The 25,068-nt window shown below is 36.9% G+C and overlaps 1 protein-coding gene across 5 annotated transcripts; it reads left to right on the top strand.

Annotated features, from left to right (window-relative positions):
* Positions 1-836: 836 nt before the first annotated feature.
* Positions 837-25,068, top strand: LOC311095901 (uncharacterized protein). Of its 5 annotated transcripts, none has more exons than XM_084134760.1 (11): positions 837-1,023; positions 14,513-14,592; positions 19,684-19,877; positions 20,114-20,240; positions 20,660-20,791; positions 20,881-20,911; positions 23,436-23,468; positions 23,599-23,634; positions 23,721-23,796; positions 24,059-24,107; positions 24,216-25,068. In XM_084134760.1, the coding sequence occupies exons 4-10, from the start codon at positions 20,127-20,129 to the stop codon at positions 24,090-24,092; spliced, it is 456 nt and encodes a 151-aa protein (XP_083990886.1). In that variant the 5' UTR covers positions 837-1,023; positions 14,513-14,592; positions 19,684-19,877; positions 20,114-20,126; the 3' UTR covers positions 24,093-24,107; positions 24,216-25,068. The 5 variants fall into 5 exon arrangements, with proteins under 5 accessions (XP_083990886.1, XP_083990883.1, XP_083990887.1 ...); XM_084134757.1 differs by lacking the exon at positions 837-1,023 and adding an exon at positions 12,213-12,293; XM_084134759.1 differs by lacking the exons at positions 837-1,023; positions 14,513-14,592 and adding an exon at positions 18,373-18,395.

Here is a 25,068-nt window from a genome sequence, read left to right as displayed (position 1 = left end):
CTCTTTTCCTTGTCTCTTAAATTTTTTTAAGATTTTAAGATATAGGCACTATTAGTCTTCAACCCTGTTATGGACACTATGGAATCTCTGAATGTGATTATAAAATATATTTGTAATGAAATCAACATTTTCCTATTAATCAGATGTCCCTCACACAAATTCAGTCATTTTAAATGTAAAATTTACATATAATTTGTATTTAAATAGTTATTTTTTACTTAAATTCACTGTAAGATTTTCTATAAGCACTGTATTTCATTATGTGACCAAGAAAAACAACAGATATAAATTGCAATTGCAACGAAGTTTTATTAACCCGACTGCAGGAAAAAAAAAACAATAACGCATACATTAGAACATTATAAACTGACTGAATAGGTCATCAAAATAAAACATAACTTGTGTGCTTTTTTGATGTGTGTTTGAGTGTGTATGCTGTAGTTCTGAGTATTAAAGTTTATATGAACATGATTTCTCCGTACGCTGGAATACAGAAGCGCTGATTTTTCCACTTTATGAACAGATCATTGTGCCGTGTGGGAGTTTCACTTGAAACACTCGTGGTTTAAAACTTTCCACACATGCCAGCATGATGAAACTTAGTGTATATAGTTGCCATATCAACTCTATTGTTCCGGCCCTGGACGTCATGTGACTGGGTTGTACAAATACGATAATTATCGTACATCTGGCAACATGATGATGTGTTTTTTTTTTTTACATTTGAAGCAGCACCGCGAAAGCTGATTGGCTGATGTTGGCTGATGTCGCTGCTCATTGGCTCTCGTGTGCTTCCTCACGTGGTCACGTGATTTCTCCTTCCTTTCGTTTTGAATGACAGGCGCGCATTCACGAGTGACTCAGCGAACTATTTAAATTATTCACTCTCATCTTCACACGGAATTATTGCTCTGTCCTAGAGAAAGAGCTCATCTGGAAACACTTTAATGGCAGAAGGAAAGTTTAAAGCTGAGGAACATGAAGCTGGAGTGTGTGAGGGTGAAACAGATGGAGGAGAAGCAGGTCAGTGTGTGTGTGTGTGTCTGTGTGTGTGTGTGTGTGTGTGTGTGTGTGTGAGAGAGAGAGAGAGAGAGAGAGAGAGAGAGAGAGAGAGAGAGAGAGAGAGAGAGAGAGATTGATCGTTTCAGGAAATGTTCAAGAACTGCAGAAGATTGAAGGAAATAGTATAAATGTATCGTGGATCATGATAAGGAATGACAGCAGAGACTCTATTGTTGATTGTAAATTGTTTCGTTGTTGTAAAACTCAGTTTGTTCACTGATTGCAGAGACCGATTGGAAAGTCCCTCAACAGGGAAGGTCCCCCTTAGGTCAGCGTTATGTTCAATGACGTCAGCATTTGTCGTCGTTCCGATCGTTCTTTGATATAACTTTGCTTGCAACATGTACTCACTCAACATCATATGTATTTTTATTTTTTATTTTTTGATAAGACAACATTTTTGACACAGGCTATTGCATTTGTATAGCTTATTGTTTGGGTTGTTATTGTGTTTTTATCTTTTATAATTTTAATAGGCCTAGGCTTCAGCACTTCGGCACTACATCGCAAATCTATCGCGTCAATATGAGATTATTAATAGGATATAAAAAAATAGCCTTCATGATATCCAAAATAATACAACCACAATCTACAAACACAAGAACCATTAGGCTATAAACACAAAACAGTTTATGTCCCATAGGCCTACTTTACTGTAGTTCGTCGTTTATTTATTTATTTATTTATTCATTCATTCATTCATTCATTCATTAAATTTTCATAACCAAGATACCCGTTTTTCGTTTGTCACATGCTATTGCTTGGGTTTTCAGCATATTTTTATTCTTTATAAATGCTCAACGGATATTAGTGAGCATATTGAACATTTAATTTATTTAGCCTATTGTTTAATTGCAGTTACAAAGGTTTTACTAGTGTAATACTAGACTTTTTTTTTTATCATGCATAATGCAAACATTGGATTACCGTTTTGTTGAGGCTACCCTGCGTTTATTTCAAATATCAGTTTAGCATTTCCTTTAACATATTTTGTTCCCATTTAAACTCTAAAACTACAAATATTCTACTACAAATATTACAAATTACTATAATAAATAATAAACTGATTCACTGTGAGACTTCAGTAAACGCCCACTGCTGTGATTGGCTGTGAGACTTCAGTGTAAACACCCACTGCTGTGATTGGCTGCTGTGAGACTTCAGTGTAATCGCCCACTGCCAGGGACGGACTGGGGCTAAAAAACAGCCCTGGACTTTCTCCCAAATAGGCCCATCATCCGGCCATTCGCCTAGCCGTGCGCGACAGACACTAGTCAGGATGTCCTGATACTATATGCCACAATAGCCTATAGTATATCAGACAAGGTATTCACAGCAAGTAACATCTCAAAACCAATGATGATTATTGGGGTTGTGTTTATTAATGAAGCCCCAGCCTTCAAATGAAAACACAAAATGTACAATGCCATAAAATACAAATAATGAAATGTCAGTAGCTACAGAAACCCCAAATTACACAAACTTGTAATTATAAAACATATAGTTACTATACAGGGGTATCCAACCTTTTTGTGTGCGAGGGCTACCTCAAGGGATAAAATAATTAGAAGGAATTTTTATTTGGTATAGGCCTACTCCAATATTTATTATACATAACATGGTGAAGCTTTTTTACTTTTCACCATCATATGGGAAATAATAAAATATCTTGATATTCTGGTTCAGACTTACAAGCGTATTTTTTTTTGTGAAAAATTATGAAAAATTGTGAAAATATTTATTGATTTTTTTGTTGATTTTCTATAAACCTATTGTATATGTTATCAAAAACAGTAGCCCAAACATTTAGTATAAATATAAATGAAAAATAAAAAAAATAAAAAATAAACTGCCATAACTTCTAAACAAAACATTACTGCATTAGGCCTACATGTAATACATTTATACATGACTATATTAATATAACAGCATTTTAAATATGAATACAGGCATATTTCTGCCAAAAAAAGTTTGTTTTACTAAAGTTAATTCATAAGTTTTGGTGTGAAATGTCTTCTAGCTGGTTTGTTCTCGGAACAATGTTTCGCCTGTTTTTTGTTGTTGTTGTTGTTGTTGTTGTTGTTGTTGTTGTTGTTTTCGTCAATATGTTGAGAATATCAGCGCTGTTTCATCTGGCTTTTTACAAGCTTAAATCACATAGTCATTTGTGGGTTTATAATAGAGATAGATAATTCTGCGCTGAATTTAAATGCTTCTCAGTGGATCGCGCAGCTCTGTGTAAAAATGTTCGCGTGATCGAGATCAGCCCGCACAATCTGCCTTGGCCGCGATCGCTGTTTCTTGGGCCGAGCTGATAATGCGCTGCTCAGATCAAACAAGTTTTGTTCCGCTTTTTGAACGTTTGCCATTTGATGTTTCTCATACGCAGCGCAAATGACAGCGTATAATCAAAGAGAGTTGGGTAATTTTGTAGAGGCAAAAGTTCAAATTGAAACGTTTAGTTGAAAAGGTCGCAAATTATACCATTCGAAGTCTGGGGGCTATTTATAGAATGTGTTTAGCGGGCAACTCACAGGCACCACGTTGGAGACCACTGCTATACAATAACTTATTCAAATATAATGTAAGTCAATTTAAAAGTGCGGCCTTATAAAACTAACTTTCTGTCAGTGGCTATAGGCCGACTCTTCTTCCTCAGTTGTTGTTTTTTACACGTAGCATATTGATCATATTAGTGCCCCTGCTGTTGGCTGTTCATATTGCTTTATTAGATTTTTTTTTTTTTTTTTTTTTTTTGCCGACGGCCCTCGGTTGGACGGCCGTTCTGGACTTTTCCAGAACGCACAGATTGTCAGTCCGTCCCTGCCCACTGCTGTGATTGGCTGCTGTGAGACTTCAGTGTAAACGCTGACTTTTTGTGACTTTAGCTTATTCACTGTATCCCCCAGAGTTAGATAAGTCCATACACACCCATCTCCGTGCGTGCCGTAACTCTGTCTGACGCACCCACCGCTAGCCTAGCTTAGCACAAAGACTGGAGGTAAATGGCTACAGCTAGCATACTGCTCCCAATAAGTGACAAAATAACACCAACATTTTCCTATTTACATGTTGTGATTTGTATAGTCACAGCGTGTACAAATAACAAGGTCACATGAGACACAGCCGTCTTCTAACCGCATACATACTGGGAACTATTCTCAGAAGGCGAAGCACTGCTACTTGGGCAAAACAGCTTGAATATTAGATTTAATATTATAATAAACTCACATATGCTTTGCATCACCTAGTTTGGCAGGGTAAATGACGACTGTCATAGCCTAGCATGGTTGCCTGGTAAGTTTTAAAAAATAATAATAAATGAAGATATAAATCAATATAATTAGTTGTAAATTAAATATGTTAAACACTAACACAAAAAGGAAAGAATAATGCATTGACTTGGGTAAATAATAGGATTTACGTTTGATTGGCGTTCTGGGAACGTTCCGAGACGCTCATGATGTGGACCTTCAGGGAACATTCATGACGTTCTGGGAATGTTTAGGGGACCATTACTATAGGACGTTCCCGAGTGTCTACACCACATTCCCATAACCTTCGCAGGACCACCTAATGCTATAGTTTGGTCCTACAGGTCCGTCCATCACGTTTACTGAATGTTTTCAGATCAAGTCAGTTATTCATATGAAAACAAGTAAATCAAACACAGTAAATCCAAAATCAAAATGTGTCAAAATATTGGGAAACAATAACAAAAGCGAAAACAGTTATTTACAGTTAAGGTTAAACGACAAGTAACAAGGACAAAGATTTATTTTAATTATAAATATACTGTGTGTGTGTGTGTGTGTGTGTGTGTGTGTGTGTGTGTGTGTGTGTGTGCCAGTCACTATCTCCATCTTCAGGAGGTGCCCCAAGTTGACATCATGCATGTGTGTATGAAGAGGGCAGGGTCTGGAAAGCACAGAAAATACCATACAGTCAATGGAAATCACCTTTACCTGTTGTGTGGGATGTAAGATCATTTAATTGAGGTGTGACTTGCCTACCCGGTTGTGCATTAAAGTGTAGTTTCTTATAACAATATTTTATTATTATTATTTATTTAATTTATTTTGTTGTGTGTTTTGTATAGAGTGTATTTATGAATTTATTGTTTGTACTGGTAGGTTTTGTTATGTAGGCTATAAAGAAAACCAATTTTTCAAAATAATAATAATAATAGGCCTAACTAAGTAGCAAGTTTTTTTTTTTTTTACCCATGTAAACCTTGAGATTATGACATTAGAACAAAATATGGATATGAGAACTTAAATACTTTCTCATTTTATTAAACATTTCTATTTAATTTCATGAACATTATTAAACATGGACCTTTATTTTCACCAAAAGGCTTATTTCTGCTATTGTAGGCTTTAGTAAATGTAAGCGATAGATTAAGACAAGCGCAAGCTCTATTGAGTGTCTCTATTACACAGGCAGAGTTTTATAAATACTGAGGTAACAAATGTGGGCATATGAATGATGCAAGTGCACAAACACACACAAGCGGAGTGATACAAACAGTGAAAAGTCCCAGTGCTTTTACTTGTGAAATATTCGAACACATTTGAGGTATAAATATATATTTACAGTAATAATGGCAATATATTCAATAGGTGCTTGTTGTATTAAATTTAGCCTATAGTTTCCAGTGTCATTGGAAAATAACAAACAATACATCTGTGTTAAATAGAAATCCAATAATAATGTTAATCTCATTCTGGGATGCTCTTCCTCTCTCATCTCCATTGCCTTCTCTCTTTCTCTTCTCTCAGTCTCGTTGTCTTTACCTGTAAATCTACCCTTCCCTAAGCTGAGCTTTGATACAGTCTTTGCAAACGGATTATTTCTGTCGGTCGTTTAAAACTTCTATAGTAAAACAGCTGTTTAGTTTCTTATCTCGCACTGTGTGATCGTTAACTGAAGCGTTGCTTTGGGATTCGCGCTTCTGTGAGCTTATAAACCCACTGTGATCTGACTGATCATCAAATGTGGTATTTTTTAATGAAAAATAAAATAAAAATAGTAATTATTTTCCATATAAATGCTAAGGCAGATTTTTTTTTTTTTTGATTATTCTTGGATATGTTGATTATTAACAACATTATTTTTGATGCATCATATTTTTTTATTCAGTGTCAGATTTAAAAAAAAAAAAAAAAAAAACTACAGCTCAGGTCCATAAAGGACAAAAATGTCTTTGTCAAAACATTTGTATTATCTTATGAACTTCTACATCAAAATCAAGCTCACATTGTATCTCTGTACAAAATAAATAACAAATAAAAAAGTCCAAACAAGTAACTAGAATATATGTTTGAATAAAAAATCAAATCTTCAGAGCTCAGTGACCTTTGACCTTCACATTTTCATGAGTCTATGAATCTGTAGGACTCATTTACATGATTTACTGTACAATATCTCTTTCTTTCAAACTGTTCACACACACACACACACACACACACTCATAACATTTTCAATACAAACCACACACTGACATAAATACCAACACACACCCACACAATTATAACTACATAATTTATCGAATTGTCTCTATAATATGCAGAAGCAGAAAACAGGAATAAAGTGAAGATTTGCTTTATAGGCCAAACCAGAGAATATGGCTCTATTTGGTAAAAATGGAAATGTTGAAGCCTTGCCAACAGAATGAAAGCCTGTTAACAAAGATTGCATCACTTTTGACTCAGGGATTAAATATTTCAGTTTTAATGGGTTTCAATGGGGATATTTTTGTCCTGAAGCTCCTGAGAGGAACTATTGTGTGTTTCTAGTGTAAAATAGATTTATCCAAGGAAATTGTGGTTAAATAGTAAAATTCCAATGAAAATGCACACCGGTGCCAAAATGTGTGCAGTTGGCATTAACACAGGCGACATTATCACAACAAATAAAACTGAAAAAGTGAAAAATGTCCATAAGGTCAAGGGTTAAATGTGTGTGTTTCTGCATCGTTGTCCTTCAGTTTTAAGACACTGAAGCAGAAGAAGCTTTTTCTTCTCAGCTAGATGATGATGTAAGGTTGAAAATCATCCACGTTTGAATATGAACCAAGACATTTGCTTTTACTGTTTTCCACCCCCTCTTTCTACCACAAGAAGCATTAGTAACTCCTACAGACACAGAGATGCTGACAGTGATGGAGAACTGGAGGCCGAGATCAGGTGATCTGATAACTCTCACTCCTTCAGTGCCGTGGGGGAGGTTGTAATTATCAAGTCAGTTTGAAAGCATCAAGGAAGGGATAAAAGAAGATTGTAACTGTTCCTCTATCTCTTTTATTCTCTCTTTCTTTACCTCCTCTTTTCTTTGTCTCTTACTCTACACTCTCTTTCTCGCTCTCTCTCAGAAATGCTGGGTAGCCTACAAGTAATGGTACAAGTAACACAACATAACCAATATAATACAAAAGACATAATACAGAGAAGAGAAAAACACAGTTAAGATAACACTTAAGAAGAAGAAGTGGGTGGTAATAGACAAGAAATGTTCAGTTTCATTTCACTGAAAGTGTTTCTTCAGTCATTCAGCAGTTCTGCAGCCTGAACAACCGCAACTATTTTAACATTTAAATGAGGGAAACCCCATATCACTGTAGATTACAAGAATAGATGAAGTAGATGTAAGAATGAAACTTAAGATGTCCATTGTAGGGGAGACCGGGGATGGTTGTAACAATTTTGACCTTTCTGTCTATATCTTGTAGTACTTTGAAGTCAGTGTGTTCAAAATTTGATCCAAACTAGTTACAAGTGTCTGCTATTAAATGACATAGCTATTATCTTTGCAACATAAACAGAAAATGCATGGTTTAGTTTCAAACACGAGGAGTGAAATGTTACAATTCACCCCATAGTCTGGGTTAGTTGTAACATACCCTGGGGTGAGATGTAACATAATGATATCCACCGGGGTGATATGTAACATAATGAAATAAGGATTTTGACAAAAAAATTATTTTGAAAGGTTTTTATTCAACACTGACTTTTCAATATAACTGATGTGTGTGTCACTTTTAGTCTCAGTGTGTTTGTCACTCTCAGTCATAGTAATTGACCATTATAAATTGAACTTGAACACAAACATTGTTTGTTTGTAAGCATGTTTGTTACTGCCAGTGTTAGTATTGGCCATAATCAAATTGAACACTTGAACATATTGTGTGTGTGTGTGTGTGTGTGTGTGCGTGCGTGCGTGCGTGCGTGTGTGTGTGTGTGACTGTTGTTTCTGTTATAGTAATTGACCATAATAAAATGAACTTGAACACTTGAACATTCTATTTGTGTAAGCATGGTTGTTACTGTAAGTCTATAGTATTGGCCATAATAAAATTTTTATGTTTTATTGTTGTTACAACTAACCCAGAGTCATGTAGCCATGAACTAGCTCACCTTACAGCTAACAGGCAAAACATTAGCACTAACAACTTGCATGGAAAATATCTACACAGACACACAAAAAACATAATAAAAGTTTGAGGAGTTTAACTACAAAGCAGAAATTCCCATAACAAAAACAAAAAAAGTAAAAAAAGTAACTTTCTTATCTCAGTTTTTTTTTCCACTCTAACATGTGCTGTGTCTGCCACAGGGCTCTACTTTATCACATGTGGAATAAGAACTAAACTGAGGATGTGCGAAGTGAATCAGGTGATTTGTAACTAGTTCCTGATTGGACAGATTGGAATTGTTACAACTGACCCGTGTTACAACCATCCCCGGTCTATTTTTCCATCGTTTTCCTCTAACCAGTGTTTGAGCATCTCGCTTTCAGACCTGAGTAAAGTATCGTCCTGCATGACTCTGCTTTCTGACTGACAGATGAACATTCGCATTGCGCTGGTGTTTAACATGACAGTTCGCCAGCATTAACAACAAGCCAAAGTACATGCATTTAACACTCGCATTATTATGTTCTTGCTCCGTCCATGCGATACATGCGCGTTCTTAAATGAGCGAGGTTTTCTTGCTAATTTCAATTTGGTATAAACCAAAAATAAAATAAGAGTTGTGTATTAATTTACTTAATTACTTTCAGTTAATAAAGGACAAAAGCCACTGCAACCACACACACACACACGCACACACACACACACGCGTGCGCGCGCTGTCAGATGCGAGGTAGTTCGGGGCTCCCCCGAGAACATTTGGATTTCTCTGACCTACATATGTGCAATTTAAGACTTTTGAAGGCCAAAACATGTAAAGGAAATATCTTTAAACCCATGTCAGTGTGCAGTAGATTATTAGTCAATACCAGGAGCGTCATTTATAACCGTTGCGTCGCACAAACCCCTGAGAGAGCCGTACACACTTCACACGCAGGAGCTGATTCATAAACACACACTTGACTGGAGAATGTGCGCTGCACCAAACTCTGATCACGACTGGGGTCTCATTGATAAAACTGTGTGTAGGATTCTGAAGGGGGGGATTGTAATCCACTGCTGCTTCAGTGTATATGTATGGCTAATGAGTGATTATAATCAAGGTATTAATCAATATTTTTCCTTCCAGAAATGAAATAGGGAAATGTTTTGTGTTTGAGAAAGGTCTTCAACATGTTAAAACACATAGGGGTCATTGAAGCCAATAGTTTAAGGGACCATTTCTCAGTTAAATCCTATATTTTCCATTTAGACTAAAGTGTCCTATCCTGAGAGAAAGAACTTGTTATCTTGATATTTTGAGATGAGACTCCTGTTTATAGTTAGAGCCTGGCCAAATCCAACCTTGGAAAAGCTGTGTGTCGGGGTGTGTGTTAGTCTTCTTGCTTACAGGTTAAGGAACCACTGGCATTGTTGGAGATTGACGGAGTTGTTGTTCAGGACATGCTGGCACCCAACAACCCAAATCTGCGACCTGGAAGGCGCATAATCTATGGAGATATGCTTCAGTCTAGCTGTATATGTGTGGAAAATTACTATGTTTATCTATTTCTTAGCCAATCAGAATCATTCAACCTGTAAGCAATGACGTAGCTTAGACCTTGGAAATGGTATAACTGCTGTGTGTGTGTGTGTGTGTGTGTGTGTAACTGCTGTGATCTGTGTAACTGAAAGCGGGGCGGCCTACGAACTCCTGTGTGAGTCTTGAAGCTGAACTTCTGCTGATGAAACTGCAAACTATCTTCAGTAAAACTTTTCTTCAATTTATAATATAATTCTGACTCCGGGTCTTCTTTCAAACATCTGGTCCTTGGGTCCTAAACTGTTCCCCCCTAACAATTCTTACTAAAAGTGTACGTGCGCCCGAAAGCCAAAAATGGCGTATAGGCCAAAATATATTCAGACTTATAAAGTTTTTTTTCCTCAATCTTTTTTCCACTGGTCAAATAGTATTTTCTATTGATTTATATGTTTAATGGAAACGGATAGACCTTGTTGGGCATTATTTGCACGAAACTATTTTCTCAGACAATCTGCTATTATTATGATCAGCAATTATCTCTGTGGTTAAAATATTAAAACACAGCATGCCAGAGGAAAAGTGTTCAAAAGCATCGCATCCACTACAAATATTTCTATTTCTTGAATATATATTTTTTTGTAACTTCTCAGTAATGATTTCATGTAGTTTAAGTGTTTAACTCCATAAATGAGAATGGCATATTTAATTTAAATGTTTATATCATTTTGTTTATATCAAATGTTGATTTAAATAATTATTTTATCCTCATCAAATCCCTATTATTATTGGTAATTATTTAAAGATATGGGCACTATTAGTCTTCAACCCTGTTATGGATACTAATAATTCAGCGCAGGTTTTGGCGTTCGCGCGCTTTTAGAAGTCTGGATATTTAGCGCATGTACACTTTTAGTAAGGATCCCACACACAGCTTTATGTATGAGACCCCTATAATTACCATGCTATAATTACCATGAGTGTATTTATCTGATTATATATTTTATGTTTTACTAAGCTGTTATTTCATAGCTATAGGGAGAATGGGGCACACACACATAATGCGGGACTAGTTGTCACACACTTGGTTTTAAAAATTTCCACACATGCTAGTGTAACGAAACTTAGAGTATAGTTGCCATGTCAACACTATAGAGAAAATATTGCGCCATAGCAAAAGTACATTTTGCATCTCTATTTTGGTGTTTATTTTAAACTAGACAAATCTGATATTATTTTTAATCTCCAATATGTTATTTAACAGTTGATATGGTTCTTTAATGCTTCGCTAACTAGCAGAAACACTCGCCAGGTTTAAACCCCAGTTGCTCTCGTTGTCACACTGCGCTACACTGAGCCGCTATTAGGACTATGTATATAGGCCATAATGTTATTTGTATTTGTGCATATTTTATGTTTAATAATAGTATATTTTTCTGAGTTTATCTCATATTTTTTGTTTCCTATGTAATGTTTCTAAACTTTTTGGCATTTAACACGGTGTCTCTTTAAGAGAATATAGGGTGTGAGTGTTTGGAGGATGTATTATTTAACCCATTACTCCCAGTGTGATCAGCTGTGGAAGCACGTGGGTTTCTACCGTGTCTTTTGTTTGCTTCTGTTCTGTTTGGAAACTAGAAGAAATAATTTTTTTAAGGAACATGATGCGTGTAGAGACTGACACAAGATAATCACCGAATTATAGACTTTACACTATGATATTATATTCTACTTTTGTGAATTATAGTGAAAAAACATGATAAAAAGTGAATAAAGACTGAGAGTCAATGTTCAGAAATTATTAATTATAATAATTATTATGTTTTGAACTGTGTTGTATAGCTGTGTTGTGTGTTCGATGTCAAACTCAAAAAATATTTTATTTTTAATTATTGAAAAGTATACACTGTATTAATGAAACAAAACCACACATATGGGAAATTAATGTGGTGAAAAATAAACACTCTGAACCCTATAGATTTACACAAACTGAGAAAGTCAAAAGCGCTAGGTTGTGCCTCGCTCTCTCTATAGTATATACTGTTATTTAAAGCTACTTCTTAAGATTCGAAAGCAAAATAAATTAGCCTTACAAACATTTCATACATAAAACATAAAATAATATAATTGAAAAGATAGTTTTAGTCAATGACACCCAGGCTTGTTTTTTCACGTGAGGAGTCACTGTAGTTTGGAGGAGCGTGTGGTTTGTAGACATGCGGGATCCTCACACTCTCTCTCTCTCACACACACACACACACAGACCACATCATCCGTCTTCAGTTTCACCTCAGCTATACGGTAAGTGCTTTTGAATTGCGATTTACTATCATTTGAAAGATTTTTAAATGTATATTGCCATTACATATTGCCCAAAAGTTTAAAATATTCTATAGCCTAAAAAGTGTAGCGATGGATTAATGTGCGAATACATTTATGCCGAGGAATGTCCCGCGTTTCTTATTGTAAACCTGGTTTGCAAACATGCTGATAATAATAACTGGGAATTCGTTTCATTTCTGCGAACCGCGTTCATTCTGTTCATTTCAACTGAACCGGCGTTTAGCATTAATTCATGTTTTAGAATAAAATGCAGGTAAATGGACTGGATGATTTATGAAGTGCGCTGTTATGTCCTGTAATATTTGGGGGAGCAGCAATGGATTTTAACGAGAAAATGTCACTAAAATGTGATTTAATGTGACTATACTTTCAGCTTGTGAGCGTGAGACATAAGTTGAGCTGTTCACGACTATAATGAACCAAAGAACACGTTTGGATGAATTGTACATCAATAACCCCTTATATTCTGTTTTGTAATAGTTCATCGTAATGAGACGTTAAACGTTAAGCAGTTTGAGTCCCGTGACAAGCAAGACTTTATTTATTCTGTCAAACAAACTTTTGCTATAACAACTCAAGTCATCTTCATTTATAGGCTATAGCGCTTTTAACCATGTAGATTCTTCCTAAGCGGCTTTACAGTGATAATAGGAGATTAAAGTAACAGAGACTGTTTTGGCTTTAGCCTATATCAGCTCTACAATAAAGTTATTGTCTAGCTAAAGTTAGTTTTGATTTTTTACAAGTAGCCTAATTTCATTTCTTATTTTTTTATCTTTCCAATGACACCAGCATCATGTAGTGGATAACGATCGTTCACATCTGGCGTCAGGTCGCAGTTTAACACGATCACCAGTTAAACCAGTTAAACTGAACATCGGCTCCAGTGGCCCGCTCACATGTTCATGTAACGTGCACGTTATGTTGAGCATATTTCACCATAAATGTGAATATTTTATTCTTCCGTGAACTCGTTTAGTGGAAAACAAGTCTGCCGGCAGAGTAAAGAGTTCAGACATCCTGTTGAATGAACGAGTTGTTCTTCCGTATTCAGGCTCGTGCACGAGCTGTGCCGTCATTCGTTGGGAGGAAATGATGTAGACAACATTGTGCACAACAACCTAACACATTTTGGTTTTGGATTTTTTTTTTTTTTTACACAAGCAACAGGCACATCTCTGCTACAAATGAACACTTAAAGTTGTTTTCTAGGACCTTCCATTTTCATACAGTTGCACTGAAAGTGACAGAAGTGCAAATGTGACAGCTTAGCCCATGTGCGGTGTTAACTGTGACAGACAGAGGGTTAGTTGTAACACTTGTGTGTAACACACATAATTCAGTACTATTTTATCTGTTTGATATTGTTTGTACATCTGTATAGATAGATAAAATACATCCATCCCTCATCAAATCATCCTTCTTTTATGGATCAATATCACGGATAGAGATATATGAAGGGCTGCACATTTTTTTTGCAATAATTAAATCAATAAAATCATCAAATATTGTAATTGCAATTGAATTATATTTGTGTGTGGCAGCTGCATGCACAATTATTATTAATAATAACAGTAATAATAATAAAAACGAGCTCAAAATCACATTTTAAAGGGTTTTAAAAGGTTTTAAACAAATGTGAAAAGAAATCATACTTTGACATTTAAAATCCAACATTGTGAAAGTCCAATAAAGGTAAATGTGGGAAAATAAATATATAAATAAATACTCAAAAACCTGTAAAGTTGTGTGGCTCCCTGTTTCATTTCATAATCGCTGTACACTTGGCGGATTAGTTGTAACACTGTGCTACATCTAACCCCGCTGTGTAAAACATGTTTAAGCCTAGCTAACAGTTGCTGCTAGGAGTTGCTGACATGTTTAAAATGGTGCCATGTTTTAGCCAACAAGATGAAGGTAATATAAAGTTAGAATAGGTGATATACACACCCAACTCAGAAACCGAAAAAGTTTGTTTTTCAAAAAAATTGCTTGCATGTAAAAATTTACTGGCATGGTGTCAAAACACTTCAGCGGGAGACTGTCTTCTGGCAGCGAGAGAGAATAAGCGGAAACACAACCAGAGGTGCGTTTCCCAAAAGCACAGTTAGCCAACTGTAATATCCTTTGGTGCATCATAAATGTGGAGACAAACTACTTTGAATCTTTATTAACAGGTGCAGAGCGACCCCGTCTCCGCAGATTACAGACTGACCCCGGAACAGCTCTACTCTCTGCTCCAGCATCAGGAGAAAAGGTGACATATGCAAACCCCTGCCGCCCTCTACTGGACAACCTTCTATAGCATCACATTTACTACACCCTCTTTCCCCAGATAACACTAGCTTCAAATCTACATTACTCTTTACAACATATCACGTTTTATTGTAAATTTTACCAAGTTTTGATATATGTAAGAAAAACAACACAAAACCATTACATCTGTGCATTTACAATATAAACTATGGACTTCGGGCAGTGGCGGCTGCTGGTCTTTCAAAGAGGGGAAGCTCATTTTCGGCCTACATCATACAAATTATTCATTTATTTATACGTAAATTCTAAGTTCCTTTTCAAGAAAATGCTCTGTGAAAAATTAATGTAATAATATAATAAAGGTATAATAATATAATAAAGTATAATAATAATACTAATAATAATAATATGTTTTTTAATTATTTTAATAATTATTTTTTAATTATTACTAATAATAATATAAAAAATATAATAAGTAATAATATAATAAAGGTATAAATGTATAATTGTGTGAAATGTATTATGAAAATTGGCTAGCAATTTCGACAAGCAAATACCAAGAAATAGGTTGCAGCAGTTTGTCTTTGAAAAATCCGCGATGGGACTGAGCTCGAACAGCTTCAGCATCAGCGACTTTTTATTGTATGAAATCGCTGTCAATCAAACGGAGATGCAGCCTTACGACAGACCCTCCAATCATCACGCAGAAGCCGGAGTCCAGGCCAGCCCACTCCTCATTCACCCCCAGAGAAGCTGAGCGTCCGTGGGCGGGACATAATCGCAGCATTTATCCAATGACCGTCTAGTTTCGAAGCACTGAAAAAAACTGTTCAGAGCAGCCCCATTGAAGTCAATGGAAGCTGGGCTTCAACAGGGAAATGCACTGTGACGCTACGGGAATGTATGAGAAGGAGATCGAGTCAGCCGACCTGCTATATGTAACGGATTCTGAACGAACTCGTCTTTGAGATTAACGTTTTCTAACGCATTTTTAGTCAATAAAATGTTAATACATATTTGACCATTCATTTTTTGACATTATAGGGGAAACCGAGCTTCCCTTGCAGTCTTAAAGAAATCGCCACTGACTTCGGGTGGACTACCTCCGTCCCAGTGAGCTCCAGGACGCATTCCTGCCCTGTGGCTGATTTACTCACTTCTAACTACTCATAGTCCTTTAAATAACTCGGAGTCTTCTTCTGTCTCGTCGACCTCCTTAACTCTAAATCGTCTTTCACCACAGGAGTTTCTGACCTTGACACCTCCCTGGTCGGTTCCTCTGTCTGCTCCACATTAGTGTCTTTGGAGAATGTGACACCCACAATTGATGTTAACCCGTCCCCTGTGAATCTCCTGTGCTCTTCTTTAAAGTTACAATGCATTGATCATGGCCAAAATACACAGCAGTTTTACCCAAAAAGCGCATTGATGATATCTATTGTGTTTTGAACAGTCAATCAAATGACCTTCATCAATTTAAAAAGAAAACAAATGTCCAAAAACAAACTTGTTGCCCAAACTACAAAAAACAAGTTTAAAAAATACTGCCAGTTTAGCTTAAGTTCCAGATTTATTTAATGTATTTATGTATATACACATAACTAGTATATATATATATATATATATATATATATATATATATATATATATATATATATATATATATACACACACAGTGGTGTGAAAAAGTATTTGCCCTCTTCCTGATTTCTTTCTTTTTTTCTTTTTTTTGCATGTTTTTCACACTTAAATGTTTAAATATTAGTCAAAGATAACACAAGTAAACACAAAATGCAGTTTTTAAATGAAGGTTGTTATTATTAAGGGAAAAGAAAATCCAAACCTACATGGTCCTGTGTGAAAAAGTGATTGCCCCCTAAACCTAATAACTGGTTGGGCCACCTTTAGCAGCGACAACTGCATGAAGCGTGCTGCAAAAACCATTTCTAACTTTTCCCACTTTCTTTTGTATTGCATATAAATGTCTCCCTTTACTCTCATTATCCCAATACTGTTGCCACTTTTTAATCATTTTCTCTTTTATTACTGATTTAATTTCTTTTAAACTATGTGATAACTCAATTTCTACCCTCTCTTCATCTACTGCTTGTTTAGCTAATTTATCTGCTTCCTCATTGCCTTTAATTCCCACATGAGCTGGGACCCACATAAACTGTAGGGGAGACCGGGGACAGTTTTTGCATTTCTCTCAGTTACTCAGAGACTATTTGGACTAGACCAACCAAATTTGTATATATTAAACTTGCATCTGTCTGCTGATTATACCCGTACCATTTAAAGATGATTACATATGACATATCGTTCACAGTATTTATTTGAATGGAAGAAGTCAGATGTTGCAACTGACCCCGACCCAGGGATGGTTGCAACACGTTAAAAATACCTTAAATTTAATTAATCAACTTAAACTTTTTGTCTCAATGTGCATAGAATTTTGAAAATAATAACTGTTTTAGGCCTACTATAATAGTATAGTATTATTTATTTCAATAATATTATTGTAGCCTATTATATTTATCAAATAACAGTTATTGAGTTTTGTTTGTTTATGTGTAGAACATAGGCCTACATAGATTCAGTGTGCAGGAATTACAGATGCTATTCAATCTCTCCATATTTCAGTGTCAGACAGGAAGAATTTAACAATTTGCAATGCAACAAACTTTTATTAAACATGCAATTTATAATTTGTTGCAACCGTCCCCAAACCCTATCAGCCATGACAGAACATCATACTCCTGCTAGACACACTAACTTTGACACATGCTAACCATGTCACTTAGAAGTCAACACAACAATAATTCAAACTAAGTAAGTTTTGATTAATTCATATAAAATGTCTGGACAGAATGACAAAAATATATCTCATGAAAAAATGTACTTTCATACCTCCAAAACAAGTTTTGTTCAATAAATGCAGCAGCAGATGTTGAATATGTATTGGGTGCTTCTCATTTCTTATTTGTGCATCCTCGTTTCCTTTCCTCGCTTCCTTTCCTCGCGTCTCAGCTCCGCCCCTGTAGGATGCGAGGGAAGGCTGCAAGGAAAAGACGCGAGGACGGAGGGATCGAATGTAACTTTTTTTTATACATTGGAATACTTGATCACTCGAGCGTCACTTCATCGCGTCATCAGCAGCGCTCAAAGGATCTGCCCTTATGTTGTTGAAGTTTGTTTATTTAAGAAACTCATAATAAATAATAATAAAGCAAGATACCCCGTTGAAATATGTGAGATGTGTGGTTTATATAAACTGCAAAGGTAAAGTATAAATTAAAATGATTGTGACCGATGTGAAGGGGGAGGAGAATTTAGACGTGCGTCACGTTTAAGTCGATAAAACTCTTCCGCATAGGATACACCTGTGTATCCTTGCTCATGACTCCTCAGGAAGCCTCCTAACTCCTCGATCCTCGACTCCTCGCGGTGCAATTAGAGAATTGAGATGTCCTTCAAGATGGCTGAGCTCGATCGGTTTCCGGGTCATAGGATGGAGGACGGAGGAGAGAGGAGACGAAGAGGGATATTGAGAAGCACCCCTACTGTCTTCTTAGTGGGGGGAGGGTCTAACTGAGCATGTGCAGTGTGAGTGTCATCACTCTAGCTTGTTTCTGATTGGAGAAAAATGACATGTTGCAACCATCCCCTGTTGCAACTGTCCCCGGTCTCCCCCCTACTTCTATTTTAATTTGTTTATTTGTCTTCTATTAGATTTTGAAGAATTTCCATGATTAAATCTGGTCTTGATTCTGATTTTTGCGCTCCAGTGCATCAGGAGAAAAGGTGACATATGCAAACCCATGCCGCCCTCTACTGGACAACCTTGTCTATAGCATCACATTTACTACAGCCCCTTTCCCCAGATAACACTAGCTTCAAATCTACATTACTCTTTACAATATATCACATGTTTTATAGCTATTGTAAATTTTACCATTTTTATTATTTGTAAAAAAAAAAACACAAAACCATAACATCTGTGCATTTACAACATAAACTAGGGACTAGTTCCATCGTTATCAGCATAGTTAGTCCGTTAATAATAGTCCGTTTTTCCCGAAACCATCGTTCCAACGAACAGCATCGCAGAGTTGTGTGGTTGGAGCGACCTGGGGTGCGTTTCCCGAAAGTTTTCCGTTGAACTGCTGATAACGATGGAACTTGCGAACTAAGTTGGCCAACGATGGTTTTGGGAAACACCAAGGCTTTAAACGGGCAGTGTCGGGCTAATAGCCTCGGGCCTGGAGCACCGAGCCCAAAATCTGCTGCGTTTCCACTGTCGGGCCAGAGGCTCCGCAGCGCTTCACTAACACACGCCCGTAACACGCCTCTCTGGAACAGCGTCGCACTAAACCTGTCTTTTCACCAACAAATGAAGTTTTATCAGATCACTAATCAAAAAGTAATCACTGGAAACAGCGAGATCGCAAACAAACATGATAAAAGCGACCGTTTGCTGGCATTTTTGTTGTTTACTTGAATATTTAAAACCCAAGAATGTTTTACCACAGGTTTACAATAAAAACCGATACATTGATCATTATGAATTAATTTGTGTCAAAATTGTACATTAGTCACACAGAAATAAAGTGGCTTACCATTAGGTCTATTAAATAAAAAAGAAAGAGGACAGACTTACTTATTCAGTTTATCTGGACATATTTACATCACATTTAGAAAGAATGATCATTTCTACAAATATGCCACCAAAAATACGAGGAGCTTTAGCACAATTTCCCATAGACTTATATATTTTCAATCAGGGAAACAGAGGAAGCTCCCGAAAAAAAGTTAGTCGGTATAAAGAGAGGCTACCGACAGATAAAATTAAAAACATGATTAATAGCCTTTATGATTGGTCAGATTTCTTCAAATGTTCATATTTACCATGTTTAGCCTACTATGGTGATGGTTAGCGTGCGTAGTCTTTTGCATCGCGTATAAATATGTCTACCTTATACGGTGATCAGAATCCACATCGGATCACAAACAGAAACATGCATTCAAACATGAAAGTGAATTTTGATGTCTATTATTTTTAAAGTCTTTAATGCTGACAGAATGTCTCCAGACTCAGGTAAACCCGCCTCTGTTCGTCACCACTCCTCTAGCCCGAGCCGGCCCGCTTTGGCCCAGTGTATTCGGCGGGCCAGTAAACCCTGGCCAGTGGCCCCGAGGAGCCCCGACGGCCCGATCAAGCCCCGGGAGAGACTGTGGAAACGCGACTGGCGCTGGCACGCACTAGCACGCCCGCTTTTGCCGTTGGTTTGTAAAATATAGCAGTAAAAAACACTTCTGAATCTGAATATCTTTTTTCATGTTTCTTGTTATTGAAACTTTCTGATCAATATAAGAGAAATGACAGGAGATGAGACTAACACTTTCAACGCTTTAAATGCACATTATTGCACTTTTTTCACACATTTTAAATGTTTGCTGTAATAAAAACACTTGTCATGCAATATAATATGCAATAATTTGTTCTGTGATTTATATAACAGCTTCTTCTGAAACATGAACAACATCAGTGTGTCCTGTGGAGAGATGGAGAGGGTTGTGTACGAACTTCCCTCTGATTTACTGAATCACACACTCAATGGAGTCTGTGAGCAGAGCTGGCTCTCAGAGGTGACTATCACACACACACACACACACACACACACACTGACTGTGAGCAGAGCTGGCTCTCAGAGGTGAATATCACACACACACACACACACACACACACACACACACTGACTGTGAGCAGAGCTGGCTCTCAGAGGTGACTATTACACACACATACACACACACACACACACACACACACACACATTCACACTTGTTCTTCTTGTGTTTGGTGTGTTCAGGACGGGCGTCTGATAGCAGATCCATCAGATCCTGAAACACTGAGTGATCACACACACACACACACACACTCATGATCTGATCCTCTGGTGTGTGTTCAGGATGGGCGTCTGATAGCAGATCCATCAGATCCTGAAACACTGAGTGATCACACACACACACACACACACTCATGATCTGATCCTCTGGTGTGTGTTCAGGACGGGCGTGTGATAGCAGATCCATCAAAACCACAAGAACTGAGGGATCCTGTTATTTCAGTCTCATCTGATCGTCTCGTCACGTCTCGCTGTGTGAATGTCCTTCATGAGATCCTCTGTGACGCTTCAGGAGTAAATCAACTCTCAACACATCATTCCTCTGTTTTCATATTTAATCTTTTATTATAATGATTCTCTAATGCTTATTTCTTTCATCACAGTCTCATCACAGTCTTAAGACCATGTTCAGAGGTGAGAGACACACTTCAGTGAAAGGGATGCATGATATACGGTATCGTGGATATAGCCCTATGATCATTTTTATGTTATTGGCATCGGCCTGATAAGTAAAAGCCTGATAAGCAAATTCCTCAAATAAAAACCGGGTTTATTTACCTGAACTGCAGAAGGTAACAGGCTTTTATTTGAAGCAGGCTTTTGTAAGAGGCAGGCCTTTATTTTTACATTTTAAATAAAATTTTCATCTGAGGTTCATGCTCCTCAAGTTTTAAATAAAGTTGTTGAAAAGTCCGTTACTACACTGGCACTAAATGAGACCTGTGTAACATCCAGCTCCTGCCATCTACTGGCACCTGTGCATTACAATGAACTTGAATGCACATTAGGGGCTGTTTACACCTGGCCACTCATGCGTTTTCTCAGATCGGATAGCTGTCTGATTTATCAAAGCGATTCCATTTACACCTGGTCACATAAATGTGTTTTCGCAAAACTCAATTCCCGCGCTATATGCCGATTTAAAGGTCCCGTATTATGCCCCTTTTCACAAGATGTAAAATAAGTCTGTGATGTCTCCAGAGTGTGTATGTGAAGTTTCAGCTCAAAATACCCAACAGATCATTTTTTACAACATGTTTAAATTGTCATTTTTTGGGGCTCAGAAAAACGTGCTGTTTTAGTGTGTGCCCTTTAAATGCAAATAAGCTGCTGCTGGATGACCCAGGGGGCGGAGCTTCATGAGCTCGCGCTCAGTCTCTCAGGACAATCTCATCTCACGGAATGATGATAATATCAGAAACTCTCAGTAACGGTGTTCATTTCGACCCGGACAATAATGCCTACAGAGTCAGAGTGCTGTATAGAGATGAAACAGGTATAGTTTAGTAGTTTAATTACGGTTATTATAACGTATTTGTCATCTGCTTGTATGATCAAACATATAGGCTACTGATGAGTTTAATAAAGTTTAATAATGAAGTGTCAGTTTTACTTCAGAAAATCACTGTGAGAGCTGAGTAAACACTGTAAGTTATAAGAAGTGCGCAAGTACATTTAGTACATAACGAATTTCAGTAGAGTTGAGGGAGCATTTTCTTTAAAAACAAAATAATTCCACCTCGTCTTCAGCAGCTGCCTCAGATTTCGGGAGTAAATAGAGAGAGCTATGTGGATTAATACATCCAGCCACACAACACCTATAACGCTTGGGAGACATTCTCGTCAGTGCAGCAGCTGTGAACTCGATCAGGGCGGGGCTATGTTGAAACGGCAGTGTCTGTCAACACTCGTGGGCGGGGCCTGTGCTTAGTGACGTCACTAAAACGGCATTCTGAAAACAGGTCGTTGGGAGACACTGCTGATGATTTATGGGGATTAATAAAAAAGGAGTGAGTGGATTTTTATCACTATTGGCTGGTTGTGTACACACACTGCCAACACACATTTATGTCCAAACAGCATACAAAAGTGAATTTTGCATAATAGGGGACCTTTAATGGAGGGCACGTCACCAAATCAATAGATATTTGCTGCATTTTATTGATCATCAGCTAAAATTTCCAAATTAAATACCAAGAGAGAGCGGCAACAGCCCTGGTAAGATCATTTCGTTTCTTTACTTTTATTGAAGATGATTGTGTGTTATGCATCTACGATTTACTTTCTCTTTGATTTGCGATAGTTTGCACGTTGGCTTGATGAATAGCTCAGATGCTCATCTGCGGCGATGCGTGTTGCAGTAGCGTCGTCATATCTGGTCATAACATTACATACAGCCTATAACATGCTCTCACATCACACGTTTATTACAAATACAATAATATTCGTTTATACAAATACAATAAAGTGCAACATGTGCAGCGCAAGTCTGTCATATCCACCTTATTTTTCATCACACTGGCAATGTGAGTTGCTTGTTATTTTCATGTTTTAGTCAAATAGTTAACATATCTGTTGCATTAACCGTTCAATCGCCATTTTGAGTTCTTTGCACTTGCTTAATGTGTGACACGATGCGTTACATGTGAAACGGTGCGTGTGAAATGGTGTGTTAAATGACGTTATTAAGGTTCTAAACACAGCAGTAGTTTATTTATTTCTCTTGTGTGTATTTGAGCCCAAATTCCTGTACGTTTGCTCTTTCCACTTCGTTAATGGCAGACCTACGGAAGATCATCCCTTTAATACAGTATTTGGCCACTTCTTTATGATAGAAATGTTATAGCCACTGTAATTTCTTTAATAATAACATGTGGACATCAAAACACGCAAACTCATAAAGGTTTAAACTTTTATTTTGAAGTCGCGGTGATTGAACAGTTTGCATATAGAAACATATTGATGTATTCTCCTGTGTTGGTCTAGGCTTATAGATGATTTACATTATAAATCTGGTGAAATGGCCCATATGAATGTCATAAGCAACCCAAACTCACAGCGTAAGCACATCCCTAAGATCAGTGTGTCCTGAATCAGACTCTGTGTTGAACTGAATCTTCTGTAAGTGAATCATGATGATTGTGAATGTGTTTTTCAGTGAGGAATGAAACTGCAGCGACTCCAAACTCAGGTGAGTTTCAGCTGATAAACGTGTGTCTAATTCACTAATAAAACACTGATTCAGATCTGATTCAGACTCAGTCCAGTGTGAATGTTTTCTGTCATATTTCTGATATTTGTGATCGTTGTGTGTTTTAAAGATGTGAATGAAGTGACTCCATCTCTCCAGATCTCAGGTAAAACATCAAGAGCTTTAAACATCAACTCTAATATTGATTTATCATTATAGATCAGCTGATCTGATATTTGATCACTTGTTTAGATCAGTTGTGGTGGTTGTTTGCTCTCTTCATCTTCATCATCTTCATCTGTTTTATACTGCGTAAAAGGATCTTCAGGTGAGTCCAGACTGATCTTGTAACGTCGTACTTCAGTCTTTATATCTGACACTAGTTCACAAGAGCTCAGGTCATCGTCAATCACATTTACTTTCATTTGAGCAGAATATTTATGATTCTGTCAAGTTTAGAAGAACAGCTTTCTATGAATTCATACATATTTGTATAGATTTTGGTGGAAGAAACAAAGAGGTGAAAATATAACTCATGATTTGACCTCATATAATAATAGTGTGTATAATAAGTGTCAGTGTGTTGTCAGATGTTTTCAGAGGTTCATCTGTCAGACGAGATGATGATCCAGACAACAGGTGAGTGAATCAAACTGAGAGAAAGACTTATTTCACTTCGTCACATGATCATCTCAGAGATGAGACAGATGATGATGATGATGATGATGATGAATCTGTTTCACACAGGGATCTGAAGGTTGGATCTGATGATCCTCATTCACCGAATGAACATCAGAAGGAATGTTGAAAGATACTGAAATCAATCTTGTCTCATGTAATCCATCAATCAGTGTTTCAACCGTACAATAATTCAACAATAATCTGTTATTAATAATCTGGTATGTCATATAACGTCACATTTACCTCAGAAAAGCCATTCGATGACAATAAAACTCCTAGAGAGGAGCATTTTGAAAAGCTGATGTAATGGAGATCAGGATTGAATGGGGAGATCAGCTTGAATCGGTGAGCGCCGGCAGATCTGCCTTCTGCAAACAACCCCAAGATCATGATTTCTGGAGAACAAAACATGGAGATGGAATAAATCTCAGTACAGTTCATTTTCTAAATGCTGCACCTTAATGGAAATTATTTAAACAAAATGTTACTTTTTTTATTAGTCAGTTGCAGAAGTACTGACAGACTTTATTTAGAGACAGAGCCATCGTTTGTTCAGTAATCCACCGAACAATTAAAAGAACATTTTTATGTTTTGTTTTGTTTCTTTTCCCCACTGTGAACCGTGACTTAAAAACGAGGTATTTTATTTTTGTGTAGCGTCACACTGGATTTCACTGCTTTAGCTGGTTTCTGTAGCTTTCTAACAAATCTGTCTTTATGTAGGAATATCACTGGCTCTGTGATCGATTGCTTGAGATTTGATTGAATAAATGTAAATGAAGCTGCTGTTCATGTTTTGAATGTTGTTTATTCACTAGTTTGGTTTGTTTTTGTGCTCATTTCCACCAAAAAAAGAACTGGTTCGGAACTGATGCTGGTTCAAAGTTGGTTCAACTTGCAAACCTTATCAGAACCTGTT

The sequence above is a fragment of the Abramis brama genome (genome assembly GCF_963993115.1).
Source record: "Abramis brama genome assembly, chromosome: 1".
NCBI classification, from domain to species: Eukaryota; Metazoa; Chordata; class Actinopteri; order Cypriniformes; family Leuciscidae; genus Abramis; species Abramis brama.
The sequence above is the reverse complement of the archived record's forward strand: the minus strand, read 5'-3'. Positions and strand labels throughout refer to the sequence as shown.